Source organism: Mchenga conophoros, linkage group LG11 (genome assembly GCF_057382185.1).
Source record: "Mchenga conophoros isolate Kocher_MC1m ecotype Shallow Benthic linkage group LG11, M_conophoros_male_GT1.1, whole genome shotgun sequence".
In the NCBI taxonomy this organism is placed as follows: Eukaryota; Metazoa; Chordata; class Actinopteri; order Cichliformes; family Cichlidae; genus Mchenga; species Mchenga conophoros.
In genome coordinates this window covers 30830240-30844334 of record NC_140536.1, presented here as the reverse complement: position 1 = coordinate 30844334, position 14095 = coordinate 30830240, and the positions used below count along the sequence as shown (strand labels likewise).

General features: G+C 41.7%; 1 protein-coding gene across 2 annotated transcripts in view; it reads left to right on the top strand.

Annotated features, from left to right (window-relative positions):
- The first annotated feature begins 738 nt into the window (after nucleotides 1-738).
- bmper (BMP binding endothelial regulator) overlaps nucleotides 739-14095 on the top strand; it is a 33050-nt gene continuing 19693 nt past the window's right edge. The window contains exons 1-3 of one of the 2 annotated variants that reach the window (XM_085292479.1): nucleotides 739-1095; nucleotides 1370-1509; nucleotides 7002-7087. In XM_085292479.1, the coding sequence (XP_085148605.1) occupies nucleotides 1404-1509; nucleotides 7002-7087 (192 nt within the window). In that variant the 5' untranslated portion in view covers nucleotides 739-1095; nucleotides 1370-1403. Of the gene's footprint in view, nucleotides 1510-7001; nucleotides 7088-14095 lie in introns of both variants that reach the window. The other variant, XM_085292478.1, reaches the window with a different exon arrangement.

Sequence of the window (14095 nt, the reverse complement as noted above, 5' to 3'; positions counted from 1 at the left end):
CAATAACAATCTATAAAAAAGGAAGTAATTAATTACTAGTAACAGTCACGGAGATAAATCCTTTTTTCTTGCCTCTAATATTCATTTATCAATACATTTATTAGGTCAATCATTGTGGAATTCTGCTCCTTGTGTCACAATAACCCATTTAGCGAGGAGAGATTAAGTGAAATAAAGGCTAGAACTTGTGAGTGTGCTAAATAATGACATTTTAGAAGAAAGCTGGCTTCTTCAAGAAACACACACGTTGCACTTGATTTTTTTTTCATCATCTCTCTTTCCTCTCCTTTTTTCTTCTCCAGTGTTTATCTTCTTTTTTAAGTCCATAAACTTACAGAGTGGAGACATAAAGCTCTCCTGGCTTGTTGGTAATGTAACTTTATCTCTCTCTCTTTCTCTCTCACTCACACAGGGAGAGAGAGAGAGATACAGGGAGATTTACATTAGCTGCACAAACGCTCAGAAGCAGTCAAACAGAAGTAGTAGCTTTCATTATTTTAATTATTTATTTATTTATTTATTTTTAAAGTAGTAGCAGCAGGAGGACCAGGGTTTGGGGGTCACAGCAGGAAACCTGAATATGGGGACCAGAGAGGGTCTGGGTTAGGGGGTATGGAGGAAGTTTTGGAGAGATCTGGAGACGGGAGGAGGTCCGGGTTTCACAGAGGAGGCAGGACTTTCTGGCTCCGTGGTGCGCTCCGACACCAGAGGTCCGCTTTAATACCGGGGGTGGAGGAGGAGAAGCAGGTCGACTATTTACACCGCTCAGCCAGAGAGAGGCTGCAGACCGCTTCTCCGCCCCGAAAGAGTCGGCATCGAGCATCCATGTGACAAGCGGACTTTGGGATTGGGAGCGCAGATTTAGACAAGTCTACTGCTGGAAAAAAATTTGACTCGCTGGCTGGAAGACGTTTGAGTTTTAAACTCTCCTGTTGATATAAATGTGCACGTGTACACCAGAGCTGCATTTACCTCGGACACTTTGGTCTGGACTCTTCTGACAGTCGGAGTGGAGCAAAAGTCATTTTAACATCTCACAGCTCGCCGTTCCTCTCAGGATATTCACGTCTGCAAAATCTGAGACTGCTTCTCTATGTAAATAATTTCAATTCGTTCGCAGACTGTGTTTTTTTCCGCAGGGCGTGCGCGGCACAGCTGTCTCCTGCTTGCCGGCGCGTCTTTGTCATTTTAATATCACTGTAATCACCGCGCGTCTGGCTGATTGCCACTTCGCATTTCAGCTCAAACTGACAAACTGAGGAGATTTTCTCTCCTGGTTGACATGCAGACCAGAAGTTTTCGAGATTAGCTTTGATTGTGGAATTTTTATCTTCATTGATTTTATTTATCCCTTCATTTCCCCCCCAAGCTCTTTGATTCTTCTTCCTGGAGCAAACCCGAGGATGTTGTTCCGCTGGTTGAACCCTCCCTCCTGGTCCACCTGTAGGTTTTTCTTTTGCTTTTTGCTGCTGCTCCAAACGCCCCAGTCTTCCTCTCCGCTAATTACAGGTAAGATTAAAGGGATCATAAGGCTTCATAATAACACATCACAACTCCCTCCGTGCGTAAAAATCTACCCAAACCCCTGGTTATTTAGTCTGCTGCCGCGTCTCCTTGCTCCTTCGGTCTTTTTTTACTCTTCCAAGAGTAGCGCACCAACCCAAAGTCACTCCAGCTTCTATATATCTGATGACCAGTAATGTGGCAGCGCAGGGAAGGGTTCAGGAAGCGCTGATGATAACCTTCAGTTTGTTTCACGATCACAAGGAAGCAGAAAAGGATGAAAAGCGGTTTTATTTTACCCGTTTTATTACCCGTTTTCCTAACCCTTCCTTAGCATCATCGTAAATTATTTTGTTTTTTAAGCTCACCAAAATGTGTATATTTTAAAGGTTTTTTTTTTTTTTAGAAAATAGTATTTACAGATTTTGTTTTTAGTTATTTTTCTCTCTCGAACAAGCAACGTTTATCTGGGCTTTTTACGGGAAAGTCTATCACGCGATTATAAACTTCACCGGGGATTATCCTCTCTGTGCCACCCTGCGGGGAATACGCTTGTGCTTCTATTTGAAGCCGTAGAGATAATATCAAACAGCAAGTCCAGCCTGGCATGCTTGTAGTTTGCAGCAGACCTTGTTATTTGCAGGAAGTGGTTTTCTGTCATAGCTATCACGATGAGCCAATATCAAAGTGATTTACATCAAACTTACAAAAATTACACGATGATTCGGATCATTATGATACAAGGTCTGCGTAGAATTATAAGTGACTTTAACTCAAATTGATATTTGTGTCACTTTGGGTTGTAATTAACCCAGTTTTAGTTACAAGCAGGCTGTAAAGTGAAAACCACTTTCCTTAACCAGCTCTAATTTAACAGCACTCTGTCCTCCCTCCTGAGCGGCCTCCCTGTTTGGGGCTAAACGCGCGCTCTCTCCCCGGCTTGCTCACCCTCTTTTGACAGCCAGATTGCATCATAGGATATCGGTTGTTTGCCCTACAGCGCCGTTGAAGTGTGAGAAAAATAGAAGTGGAGTGAATGAAAGGTGGATGTGGTGGTGCGCGCTGGCCGGGCTCCTCAGCCAGTCAGCCCGGCGTGTGTGCGTCTTATCGCTGGGTAAACAGCTTTGTGAAGCACGAGACTTCTGCTGCTGACCTGCTTTTACTGACCTAACCTGGCATTTGATAATGATCATTTATTTTCCTACTGTGTCCTCCAGGTCATTGGTAGTGTTGCCATGGCCACAGTGGATTAATGCCATCATAAATTGATTAATTAAAGGAGAAAATGTGATTTAGAGCAGACGTTTTACTTCAGCTTTAAACACTAATACAGACCTCAACATAACAAGGAGCGCCATAAATTACTTTATGCACATCCGCTGCGGTCCTGATAAGAACGAGTTCTGGTTTTAGGGGTCCCCCTCTCTTAGCAGTTATCTTATTTTCCTGAAGCAAACCCGGATAGATGAGAACCAGATCAGGGACAAAACGTGTACCAGATGGGTATCCCTAGTGTATCTGTTTGACATAAAACAGCGTGAGAAACCCCTGAGAACCAACAGCCTCTTTATCATCTGCACCATTACGATCCCAGCAGATCAGATTCCCCCACCTGGCATCCCAAACACGCGCTGTATCATCTGCCTATTGTCTGCTGAACCACAGACCAGGAGTTTCTGAGCTGTTTGAGGTCTTGCAGTCAGATGGTTGAACGTGTCAGTGCAGCAGGTGGAGCAGCCGCTTCAGAGGTCATCCTGACCACTAGAGTGTCCACAGCCACAGTAGAACGTGTTTAAATCCACTTCGCAGCACTTGTTACATTTTTTTTGCAAACATTTACTGAATCAGAACTGTTAATGATACTTATATGAGTCCTGCATTGCTATGCATTGACATGTAAGTGAGGCTAGTGACTTAATTGTCTGGAGAAAACCTTTGAGTCAAATATAATTATAATTATTATTTATTAGACCGATATTTCGCGGATTAGTCTGAGAACCGTTTCTCCAAAATTGCATGAATGTGTATTTGCTGGCAATTTTTTTTCAAGGTTAACAAAACTCAGTTATAAATGTTTATTATGTTTCATAAGTCTTAAAGTCCCACCAAGTTGCCTGCATTACCAAAAAGGCCCAGCTCTTCAGAAACATGATGGAATAAGGTAGATTCATTTAATATATTTTAGTGTTTTCATTTTTTATTTCAAGTGGAAAACTGCCACATTTATTTGACAGGATTTATTTCAACACACAAAACAGACAGAAAACATGATGCTTGTAAGATTTATTAGATGAAACCACCTGACAGTATATGAAGCAGTTAACATTTGCTCCACCTGCTGTGCCTGAAATTACTTTAATGCATTAGTTTTATTTTTTGTTTGTATAACAACGTGCAGTACATTCACAGTTAAAGCTAATTAGAGAGATTTTACAGAGCAAGTAGCAACAGAGTGTGAAATTGTTTGTCAAGGAGCTGAAAGGGTTAATATAGATACGTTTGACATTTAGCAGTCTCTCTGTCAATTCAAACAAAAGATTTATTAGATTTTAATCTCAGCTGTGGTGTTTTTGCCGATTTGCCGATCAGAGTCAGAGAGTGATCTCTGAGGGAAGACAGGTCACAGATCTGAGTCAACTTGAGCTCCGGCACTATTAATGGCTTTCTGAACTACTTCATCTGCCTTTTACTTGCAGCACTTGGCAGAGGGTTGAAATAGAGAGGAACCATATAAATGCATCAGTTATAATGTCTATATTGACAGTGCTGGGATATGAGGCAAATCTAGCAGCTGGAAAATGAGAGTTTGGGTTTTTTGGCACTGTAAAAAAAGGCTTGGGACCCCCACCCGCCTACACCCCTTTTCCCTTCCATCCCTCACCCCCCGACACTTATAGGTCCACCAGTTTAATTACACTCGAAAGGTTGTAAATTTTATAGTGGCGGAGTCGGTAGGGTTTGTCTGCTCTGCCCGAATCCACAGGCTCAGGCTGGTTTACTGCTGAACTCAGAGGGACAAAAACAGACGGCATGACTCGCTGCTATAAGGAACTATTGTTGCAGCGTGGAATCTAAGTTTACTGCATTACAAGCCTGATATAAACATTGCTAAGATCTTTATGACTTCAGACATGAGCTGATGTTACCGTTGCTACAGCCTTCAGCCTTTTCATTCAATCATGCTCCATATTTAAGTTACAGTGATAGTGGGTTTAAAATTCAGTGTCATTTTGGTCTTATTGGGTGCTTGATTTTAGCCAGGGGAACACATGAGCTCTTTTTCTTTACCAGCAACCATCAAAATCTTTTTTTTCCCCAAAGTGAAATGACATCTGTTGCCAGCAGAGTTTATCGGATGTATCTAGTCAGCTTATTTTGGGCACAAAAATCTTGCAAAAAGTCTTTATATTTGTTTATGATGGCCGGACTTCATGGTAAAAAAAAGTAAAGGACTGTCACTAAATTCAGTGTATTTAGGGAGAAAACTAGAACTGCTTAGTCCCTTTATCACAGTGTGCAAGAATTCATGTCTAATTGTTAACATAACCTGTTTTGTCTTTCTATAACTTAGCTAAATTGCTTGTAACCGATGTGTTTGGCAAGCGCAACACTAACTCAGGTAATGTAAACATTCCCAAATCCAATAAAGAGCAGCACAGAGCTGCTGCAGTGATTTAACTGCAATAGCATCCAGGTGAGGCTTTCACAGAGCGGGGAAATGCTCCACAGGAAACTAGGATTTATAATATAATCTTTAATCACAAAAACCTGGTACTGATGGGGGATTTTTTGCATTTGGAAATAGGTTGGTAGGTAGTAAAATCAATGGGGTGATGAGCAGATAAAATCCCTAAAGTATCTGTTTCTGTAGAGCAGATTTGTGCCTCGTGCACATTGCTTTGTTTCATGGAAGGCGTTTAGGGGATGGTAGATTCCTGAATTGTCAACATTGCAACAAACCAAACAGTCAGGAGTCAGAGGTCACACTGATAGCAGATCAACCAAAAATATCAAAGTGTCCTGAGTCTTTACCTACAACAGCTTGCCTGGTTTTCATTCAGTCCGTTTCCGTGAGCGATCTCATGGAAAGACGTGATCCTAAAGAGACCTATGGCAGCAGAAACCAGCACAGAAGGAGGCCATGAGTCCTGTGGCAGCTGTTCAGATGTTTGGGCGGATAGATTTTGTCAAGGTGATAGTATCGCAAATGTACAGTCATGAAACTTCACACGTGTGTACTTGAGGTCCAAATGAAGATAGAGTTTGAAGATAGTTGTAGCCGAGTACTTGACCACTAATTGCTGGAAGTACAGGGACAATGGCCTCATTTAATGCCTTTATATTCTCTGAGATTTGTAATTGCCCATGAGATTTCTGTATTTAGTGCATGAACTGCTGCAGCTGGTGTGAAACCACTGAAATATGGTCTCTAGTTAAAGCATTCAAACTCTTGGGTTTTGAATGCTTTTCATCATCGTGCAATTTAGAAAACAGTTTTTTGGATGAACTGTAAGTTCTGAAACTGTGTTCATTCAGCCATGGAGGAGATACTGCAGACGCACGACAAATTACTGGAAGAAGGAAGTCGTTTCACACTCAGGCTTTAACTTCACCTCAATGACACCCATTCAGCTCTAAAGTAATTAAGAAGGAAGGTTTTAGTTCAGAGAGTCAAAACAAATATAGTGCATGAACAAACGGCCGAGTATCAGTCTTTTTGTTTTTTGCTGCTACAGCTCTCTAAGCAGCAGAAACTGGTGCCTCTGAGATGTTGACATCTGTGTTCTTCTACCCATAAACCCATGGATTTAGGGTCGTTTCCTGTCGTTGGTTCAGATTACATTGGACTCGTAACAAACCGACTGACTCATGTTTACCAGTCTCTTTAGCATGCATCGTTTTCATTGTTTTCTTATGAGTCTGTCTGTCATCACAACATCATTGTGGTCCTGGAGACATCTACTGTAGCAGAAACCCAACAAAGACAGTTTTGAATACTGTGGCAGGTGTTTTTATGTCTGTCTGTGAACAAATTTAGTCAACACGATACCACCAGAGTCGGGCAAGATACAGTTACAAAACCTTTAGTGTGTAACTGAGATTGAAACAAGAAAAAAAAAGATGAAGGTAAAGATGGACATGCTCCATCCCACGAGTGCAAGTAACAGGCACTGGAAAGAGTTGGTTCATCTATATAATGTCACTGCTCTTAACCGGACAGACAAATTAGACTTAAAGTGATATTTATGTATATTTATGTATTTTAGGCTGCTTCTTTATGTAGATGTTAAATATTTATTATATGTTGATTGTTGCATGTTTAAAAATTGTTAGTTTAGGACGTATCAAATATCTCTACACTGGCATGGAAGAAATCCAAGCTTCTTTCTGCTTTGCATCGCTTGTTGTGCAAAAGTATTTAATACAAGCCTGTGTGACATCATCATCATCATCGTTTTTCACTCTCCTACATCTCACCTTCCTCCTGTCCTCTATAGGTACTGAGGCCAGCTGTGACAATGAAGGAGAGGTTCTCCACATCCCCAACATCACCGACAACCCCTGCATTACATGCGTCTGTCTGGTAAGACTAACCTTCTCGTCGCTGTCAGATATGTTGCAGAGGTCGCAGTGTGTCTAATGATAGAGAGGCACTGGCTGCCATGGCGCCCTTCCCTCGCTGTTTTTTCTCGCCTCCTTGACATGTAATTGCTGCTACAGGATTTCCACTCAGAGTGAATGGATAAAATGACCTCTCTGAGCACTGATAGGAGTATTTGTAAAGCTGATTATTAAGCTTTGAGAGGTGTTTCTTATCAGAAGGTTGTGAAAGATTTGTAACAGACTGACAGGACTTTGTAACGCAAGTTTCTGGCAAAGTTTCAGGTCAGATTTGATGGATCTGTTCTTTGATTTGATGTTCGACTTTGTGATTAAAACACTTTAGCAGTATTAAACGTTTGAAGCGTCAACCTCTTTATCACAGTGTATAATATTTTGTTCACATGACCTGAGGATTGCAAGCAGTTGCATTTGCAAGTAAAGGAAACCACTTCATAATGCGATTTTTACTATTTTCTTCAAATTTACGACAAAATATCAGTGAAACATGAAGTGGGGATTGTTTATTTTAACATTCATGCTTGTCATCACGCTGTCTTGGCTCGGCCTGGCTGTTAAAATCAGCCAACAAAACGTTAGGGGGCAACTCTTTCCTGGAACATGTGCTCTTTGACCCCTGCCCTGCACCCTCTCCAAACCTTTACTGCTGTAGAGCCTTTTGTTTTAGAGAATGAGAATGGACCAACAAATCCTTTCTGTGTCACTGCTTTGACACCGGCAGAAAGATTCATTCACATTTCTTTAAAAGCCACCAGAACACAGTTTACCATGCAAGCGTGAGCTCGAGGGCGTGTTGTGTGCGTCTGTGCCGATTTGTTAGTTTACATAAGCTTCACACACTGTATTCCTTTTTATATTTATCTTCACAAAAATGCAAGTTTATGATTGGTTAGAAGTTAAAGCCCAAAATTGGGACCATGCCTCTTGCAGATGGGCAATATATTACAGTTTAGATTTTGCAATAGACATGTTACAAAAAGGAATAATTTAATTTCATTATTTAGGAATTGATGGGAAAATTGGTTCTGCTTTTGTATTGTTATATATAAAGCCACAGCAGCGGCCATTGATCTTGGCTTAATATAAGCATAGCCTGGCAGTGTCCAGCAGTAACAAATCATGGATCATCATGCCACGCTTAGTTTTTTCTAGTCTGTTCAAAAACTCACAAACGTTTTTTGGTCAAGTGTATTTACCTCATGATGTCGTCTCACCATGAAGCTGGCAAGCAGTCTGCAGTATTTTATTGATCTTTACAAAAGGTTATAAGCATATTTCCGAAAATAGTGATTTTGTATGAGTCGCCTGATGGTAGGCCGTGTCCACTAGTGGCTTACTGATGGGTCTCAATGCATTTAATTAAGTAGGCAAATTTATAAAAAAGTAAATGTGAAAGCAACCATGCTGGTCACAGAAGGAGGGCAGTAGAGTAGTAGACCAGGTCTACTTTCTTACCTGTACATATCAAGCTAACGTCTACGTTAAGCTAAATTGTCATGTCCACATTGGGAATGAATTGGGTTTTAAATGGACGATTCCTAGGAATTAAAACATTAAAACAATATTAAGCCCCAGCTAATGTTTGATTGTTCACTGGCTCCTGATTGGCTGCTCTAATGCTGCCCTCTGCTTAAAGACTGACTGAGCCGTCCTCTGTGTTATCAGGCAGACATCAGCCAAAGCCCTGCTGAATGCTATCAGTCATCAGGAGGCAATGGCCGCCCTTTCATCTCTACTTTAAGCCACCCTGCATATGCGCACACACACACACACACACACACACACACACACACACACACACACACACACACACACACACACACACACACACACACACACACACACACACACACACACTTACTTCCATACACTTAGGGCTCGGTCTTTATTGAATTTGGAGGTATGCAGCTTTTCTTCCCTCCTAATATAAATCTGAATTTACAATTTAGAGTAGTTAAATTTAAGGTTCTGCCAAAATGTATACGTAACAAACAATTAATGGCTTCTCTTCCTTCAGGAGATGATCACTCTCACTGACATAAATGCAGTTATGAATGGTTGCTCTCTGCCCTGCCTACTCCATGCATTGCAATGACTCAGACATAGAGACTGTTTGGCGACCCTGCTGGCAACCTCTGGCTGCTAAGGAAAAAATGTGCAAGGTTGGAGAGAGGTTGCTTGAGGCTGATGGCTTTCACCAGGTCAAATCAGTTGCAAACCTTCTTGTGGTTGTTGTGGTTGCTAGTGGATCACTGTGGTTTCCTCTAGTTTGCATGAAAGATGTATGGGCTTCCTAAGTTTCAGTACTGCCTAAGCTGTAATGAAACTTGAGAAAGTGTGATACAAAATAAAAGTTGTGCCCTTTGAAGTACGTTGGTTGCAGTAGAAAGGCACAACTTTGGCTTTTGTGGCAAACATTTTCCATTTCTTTCTGCTCCAGGTGATAAAAGAGCAACATTATTAATCAATATACTGACCCGGTTTTCATAAAACTTAATGTTCTGTCATTTGACACTATTATTATGATATTATTATATAAAATTATTTTACCTCTCTGTTTGATTTGTAGCATTAAAGGAAGAATTTCTGTCTTATCCTTGTTCTGGACTTTTGCTGTTTCCAAAGTTGGTTCCAAACTCTGATGATCAATTTCCTCTTGTACCAGGAAATGTCAAAACTCAGAAAATACTTACATGACCTCTGCACAGGACTCTTTCTGGACAGTTCTACATGTCCAGAAAGAGTCCTGTGTGGCAGTGCTGGTCGAGGGGGGGGGCATCCGGGCTCCAGTGTCACTCATATATGGAAACATAGCGGAGGGGGTTGGCTCCTTAGTTGGTCCAGAGTACCTGCTAATTGCCCTGTGGGTATCGGACACACACATATGCACACACAGAAGATCTATTGTGTGTGTCCGGGTGAGGTAGAGAGCTGTAATGCGGCCAGGAGTGGATGTGGCTGACAGACTGACTGACAGGCGGGTCGCCATGACGATCCTTTATCGTGAAACGAGTCAGTTCATCGCCGTCATTCTCTTCATCGTCCTCGTCTATCTGTCTGTCCATCTCCATGTCTTTTTCCACTCTCTCATCAGCTCTTCCTCCCCTCCCTCACCCTCTGGTTGGCTCCCTCAGTTTTTTTTGTGTAACAGCAGCACAGTCACATTTTGCTGTTACAAAATTTCATCTACCGCGACCTATGAGTATCTGCTGTTTGATTTCATCTCAGCATTGCATGGAAAGGAAACAGAACTCAGTTTTGCCTCAGGCAATAATGAAAAATAGTTGTCTGAAGATATTCAAGACTGGCCTTGTGCTTAAACATGAACACAACTGATAAAAGTTGCTTGACGCACGGCAACCCACGAGCCACATCTTGTCATAAAACTCACAAATAACTCAATAATTAAAAGAAATTGTGGTATATTTTTTCCCAAATCTTCCTCCGCAGAGCCACAGACCCAAATTCCAACATTCAGTAGGCATTAGTGTCTTTTTTGCTGTGTTGTATGGGTAGAGGGTTTCACGCATGTTTTGTTTTAACATTTTATTTTTTATCAACCATGATTTTGCTCTCTTACCTTCACGAAGGTTTTTAATTGTCCACAGTCTTTCATTTATGTCACAGTTGCATGTGCAGGTATTGTTATCGTGCACTATTTTTTTTTTAAATGTTATTCAGGATTTTGCAGAATTTCCCAGATTTCTTTTTGTCTTTTTCTATATCCATGTGATCCGAATAAGAACAGGAAACGAGACTGTCTATTTCTGCTGATTAGAAACAGTTATGTGAGAAAGTAAATAAATCTCACTTGAGACCTCAGTGGAAACACTATTAAAAAGACAAATGTTCATACAAAATGATACGGTGATTATTTCCCTAAAAAGCTGTAGAGGGGAGCTTTGAAGAGCTGGAACAAAGTAGTTCCTCATTTTTCAGTGAACTCAGATCAGACTAAATACATCAGCTGTTTTTACACATGAACTCGGTACAATTTCTGCAGATTCAAGTCAGCATGTGTAACAGACAGCAGGAGATTTACCCGCGTCAGATGTGCTCTCACTTCTGGAAACGCTCTGGCAGGGTAAAGTCTGATTGGTGTCCGGTTCTCACATGCAGCTGCTCCAGGTAGTGTTTAAAAACATTCAGAGCTGTAGTGCCCGTGTGAAACAGCTTTTGTTATTCTCATGCTGTTGGAATGTAATGTGAGTATCACAGCAAACATGCCTCCATTCCTTCACCAAATCAAACATCATCATTCAGAAGGTCAAACATGAGAGGTACGTGCACTGCATTCATTGATTAAACAAACATTTCGCTTGAGCTGCGTGTAAAAGTTCAGGGTGTGGAGTTTTATACCCAGTAGCTGTGATCGATCTGAGAGAAAGGTCAGGGGTCATTTCCTGTCAGTGTCTCCTCTCAAACAGTAGCTGATCGATACAGGAGGGGTGAGGTTTACCTGATAAGACAGATCCTTGCTGATACCACTAAAACAAAACCAGTATGTGTTACTTTTCAATCTACAGGGTGGGCCATTTATATGGATACACCGTAATAACATGGGAACGGTTGGTGATATTTAAGTCCTGTTTGTGGCACATTAGTATATGTGAGGGGGCAAACTCCTCAAGATGGGTGGTGACCATGGTGGCCATTTAGAAGTCGGCCAACTTGGATACAACTTTTGTTTTTTTAATAGGAAGAGGGCCATGTGACACATCAAACTTACTGGTAATGTCACAAGAAAAACAATGGTGTGATTGGTTTCAACATAACTTTATTCTTTCATGAGTTATTTACAAGTTTCTCTTTGTTCACAGCCATTGACATGTCGAAGAGGTTAACACGTGGGGAGCGGATCAAAATTGTGTTGATATCTGGTGAACGCAGTAACCGGGTCATTGCAGCAGATTTCAATGCAAGACACCCTACGAGACCACCCATCTTCCATGCTACAGTTAGCAAACTGCTTGCTAAGTTTCGTGAAACTGGTTCAGTGTTGGATTTGCCAAAATGTTGACCCAAGAAAACTGTCACTAATGAAGAAACATCAGTGGCTGTCCTAGCTTCACTCAGCAAGAGCCCACAGCGTAGCACATGTCACTGGAGAGTGGCATTAGTCGAACGTCCCTTCGGCGGATGTTAGCTACTCACAAATGGCACCCTTACAAACTCCAGCTGCTGCAGCATCTCAACGAGGATGACCCAGATCGGCGCACAGAATTTGCAGAATGGGCAAAACAAAGATTGGAACAGGACCCTCAGTTCACGCAGAAGATTTTGTTCAGTGATGAGGCAAACTTTTATGTGAATGGTGAAGTTAACAAACAAAACCACCGCTATTGGTCTGACACTAACCCACATTGGATGGATCCCTCCAAGACTGTTGGAACAACAAAAGTGATGGTTTGCTGTGGTATATGGCGTACAACGATAGTGGGTCCATTCTTCATCAATGGAAATCTCAAGGCCACTGGATATTTGAAATTGCTACATGATGATGTGTTTCCATCTTTATGCACTGAAGCTGGCACGTTCCCTGAGTTTTTCCAGCAAGATGGTGCACCACCACATTATGGGTGCCAGGTCCGAGAATTCCTAGATGAACAGTTTCCTGGAAAGTGGATTGGTCGTCGTGGGCCAGTTGAATGGCCCCCAAGGTCTCCTGATCTGACCCCCTTAGACTTTTATCTTTGGGGTCATCTGAAGGCAATTGTCTATGGTGTGAAGATACGAGATGTGCAGCACCTGAAACTACGGATACTGGATACCTGTGCTGGCATTTCTCCTGCGGTGTTGCTATCAGTGTGTGAAGAGTGGGAGAAGAGGGTTGCATTGACAATCCAACACAATGGGCAGCACATTGAACACATTTTATAAGTGGTCAGAAACTTGTAAATAACTAATGAAAGAATAAAGTTACGTTGAAACCAAGCACACCATTGTTTTTCTTGTGACATTACCTATAAGTTTGATGTGTCACATGGCCCTCTTCCTATTGAAAAAACAAAAGTTGTATCCAAGATGGCCGACTTCTAAATGGCCACCATGGTCACCACCCATCTCGAGGAGTTTGCCCCCTCACATATACTAATGTGCCACAAACAGGACTTTAATATCACCAACCATTCCCATGTTATTACGGTGTATCCATATAAATGGCCCACCCTGTATAAATAAATATAAAACTAAATAGCTAAAATCCCCAAAGCTGCTAAAGGGAAATGAATGTGTTAAACTCAGTGGTTATAAAGGTGGAATGTGCTGTACATTTCACGTTGGACCAATCTATAAAAATGCCACTTCACTTAAAGACATGCCAGTACACTCAGCCTGCCACTCCATCCTCTATTACAACCAGCCGGGCCACAGAAGCAGGACTGTCATGCTGAGCTTTTTCCTGTCAGAAAGATCAACCTGTGGAAACAGTTTTGAAAACATCAGCGTCTTTCCACGGCTGTCTCGTCCCCAAAAGTACCGTGTCTCCTTCTGTCTGTGGGAGGTTGCGACTGGTCTGTTTTGTAGGAAAGGTGAAAGGTCGCAGTGGCAAAGGCTGTTAAGTTTTGTGAGGTCGGAAGGGTGTAGAGTCCAAGGGCTTAAGTAGGCCATTAATTCGAGAGCTTCTTTTCCTGTGCTGTAGCACCTGGCAAAACCTGATCTCTTCCTCCACAGTGGTGTCTGAGGAAAAGCACAAAAAGAAAGGTGAGGAATGCCAGAAAGAGGCTTTGACTTTTGATGAATTCAACACATTAGTGGAAACGATTAAAACACAAAACAAGACATGATAGATATATTTAGCCGAGAGTGGCTTGTTAAATTAAAAAAAAAAAAAAGATTTTCAAATGCTGAAGAAAAGTGATGGAGCTAGGTAGAAAGGCAGGGTTTGATTGATGAGGAGATAGAAGAAGAAGAAGACTAATGAGGGGAAGCAAAGCTGAACACAAACATTGTCGCCTCCTAGTGGAACGCC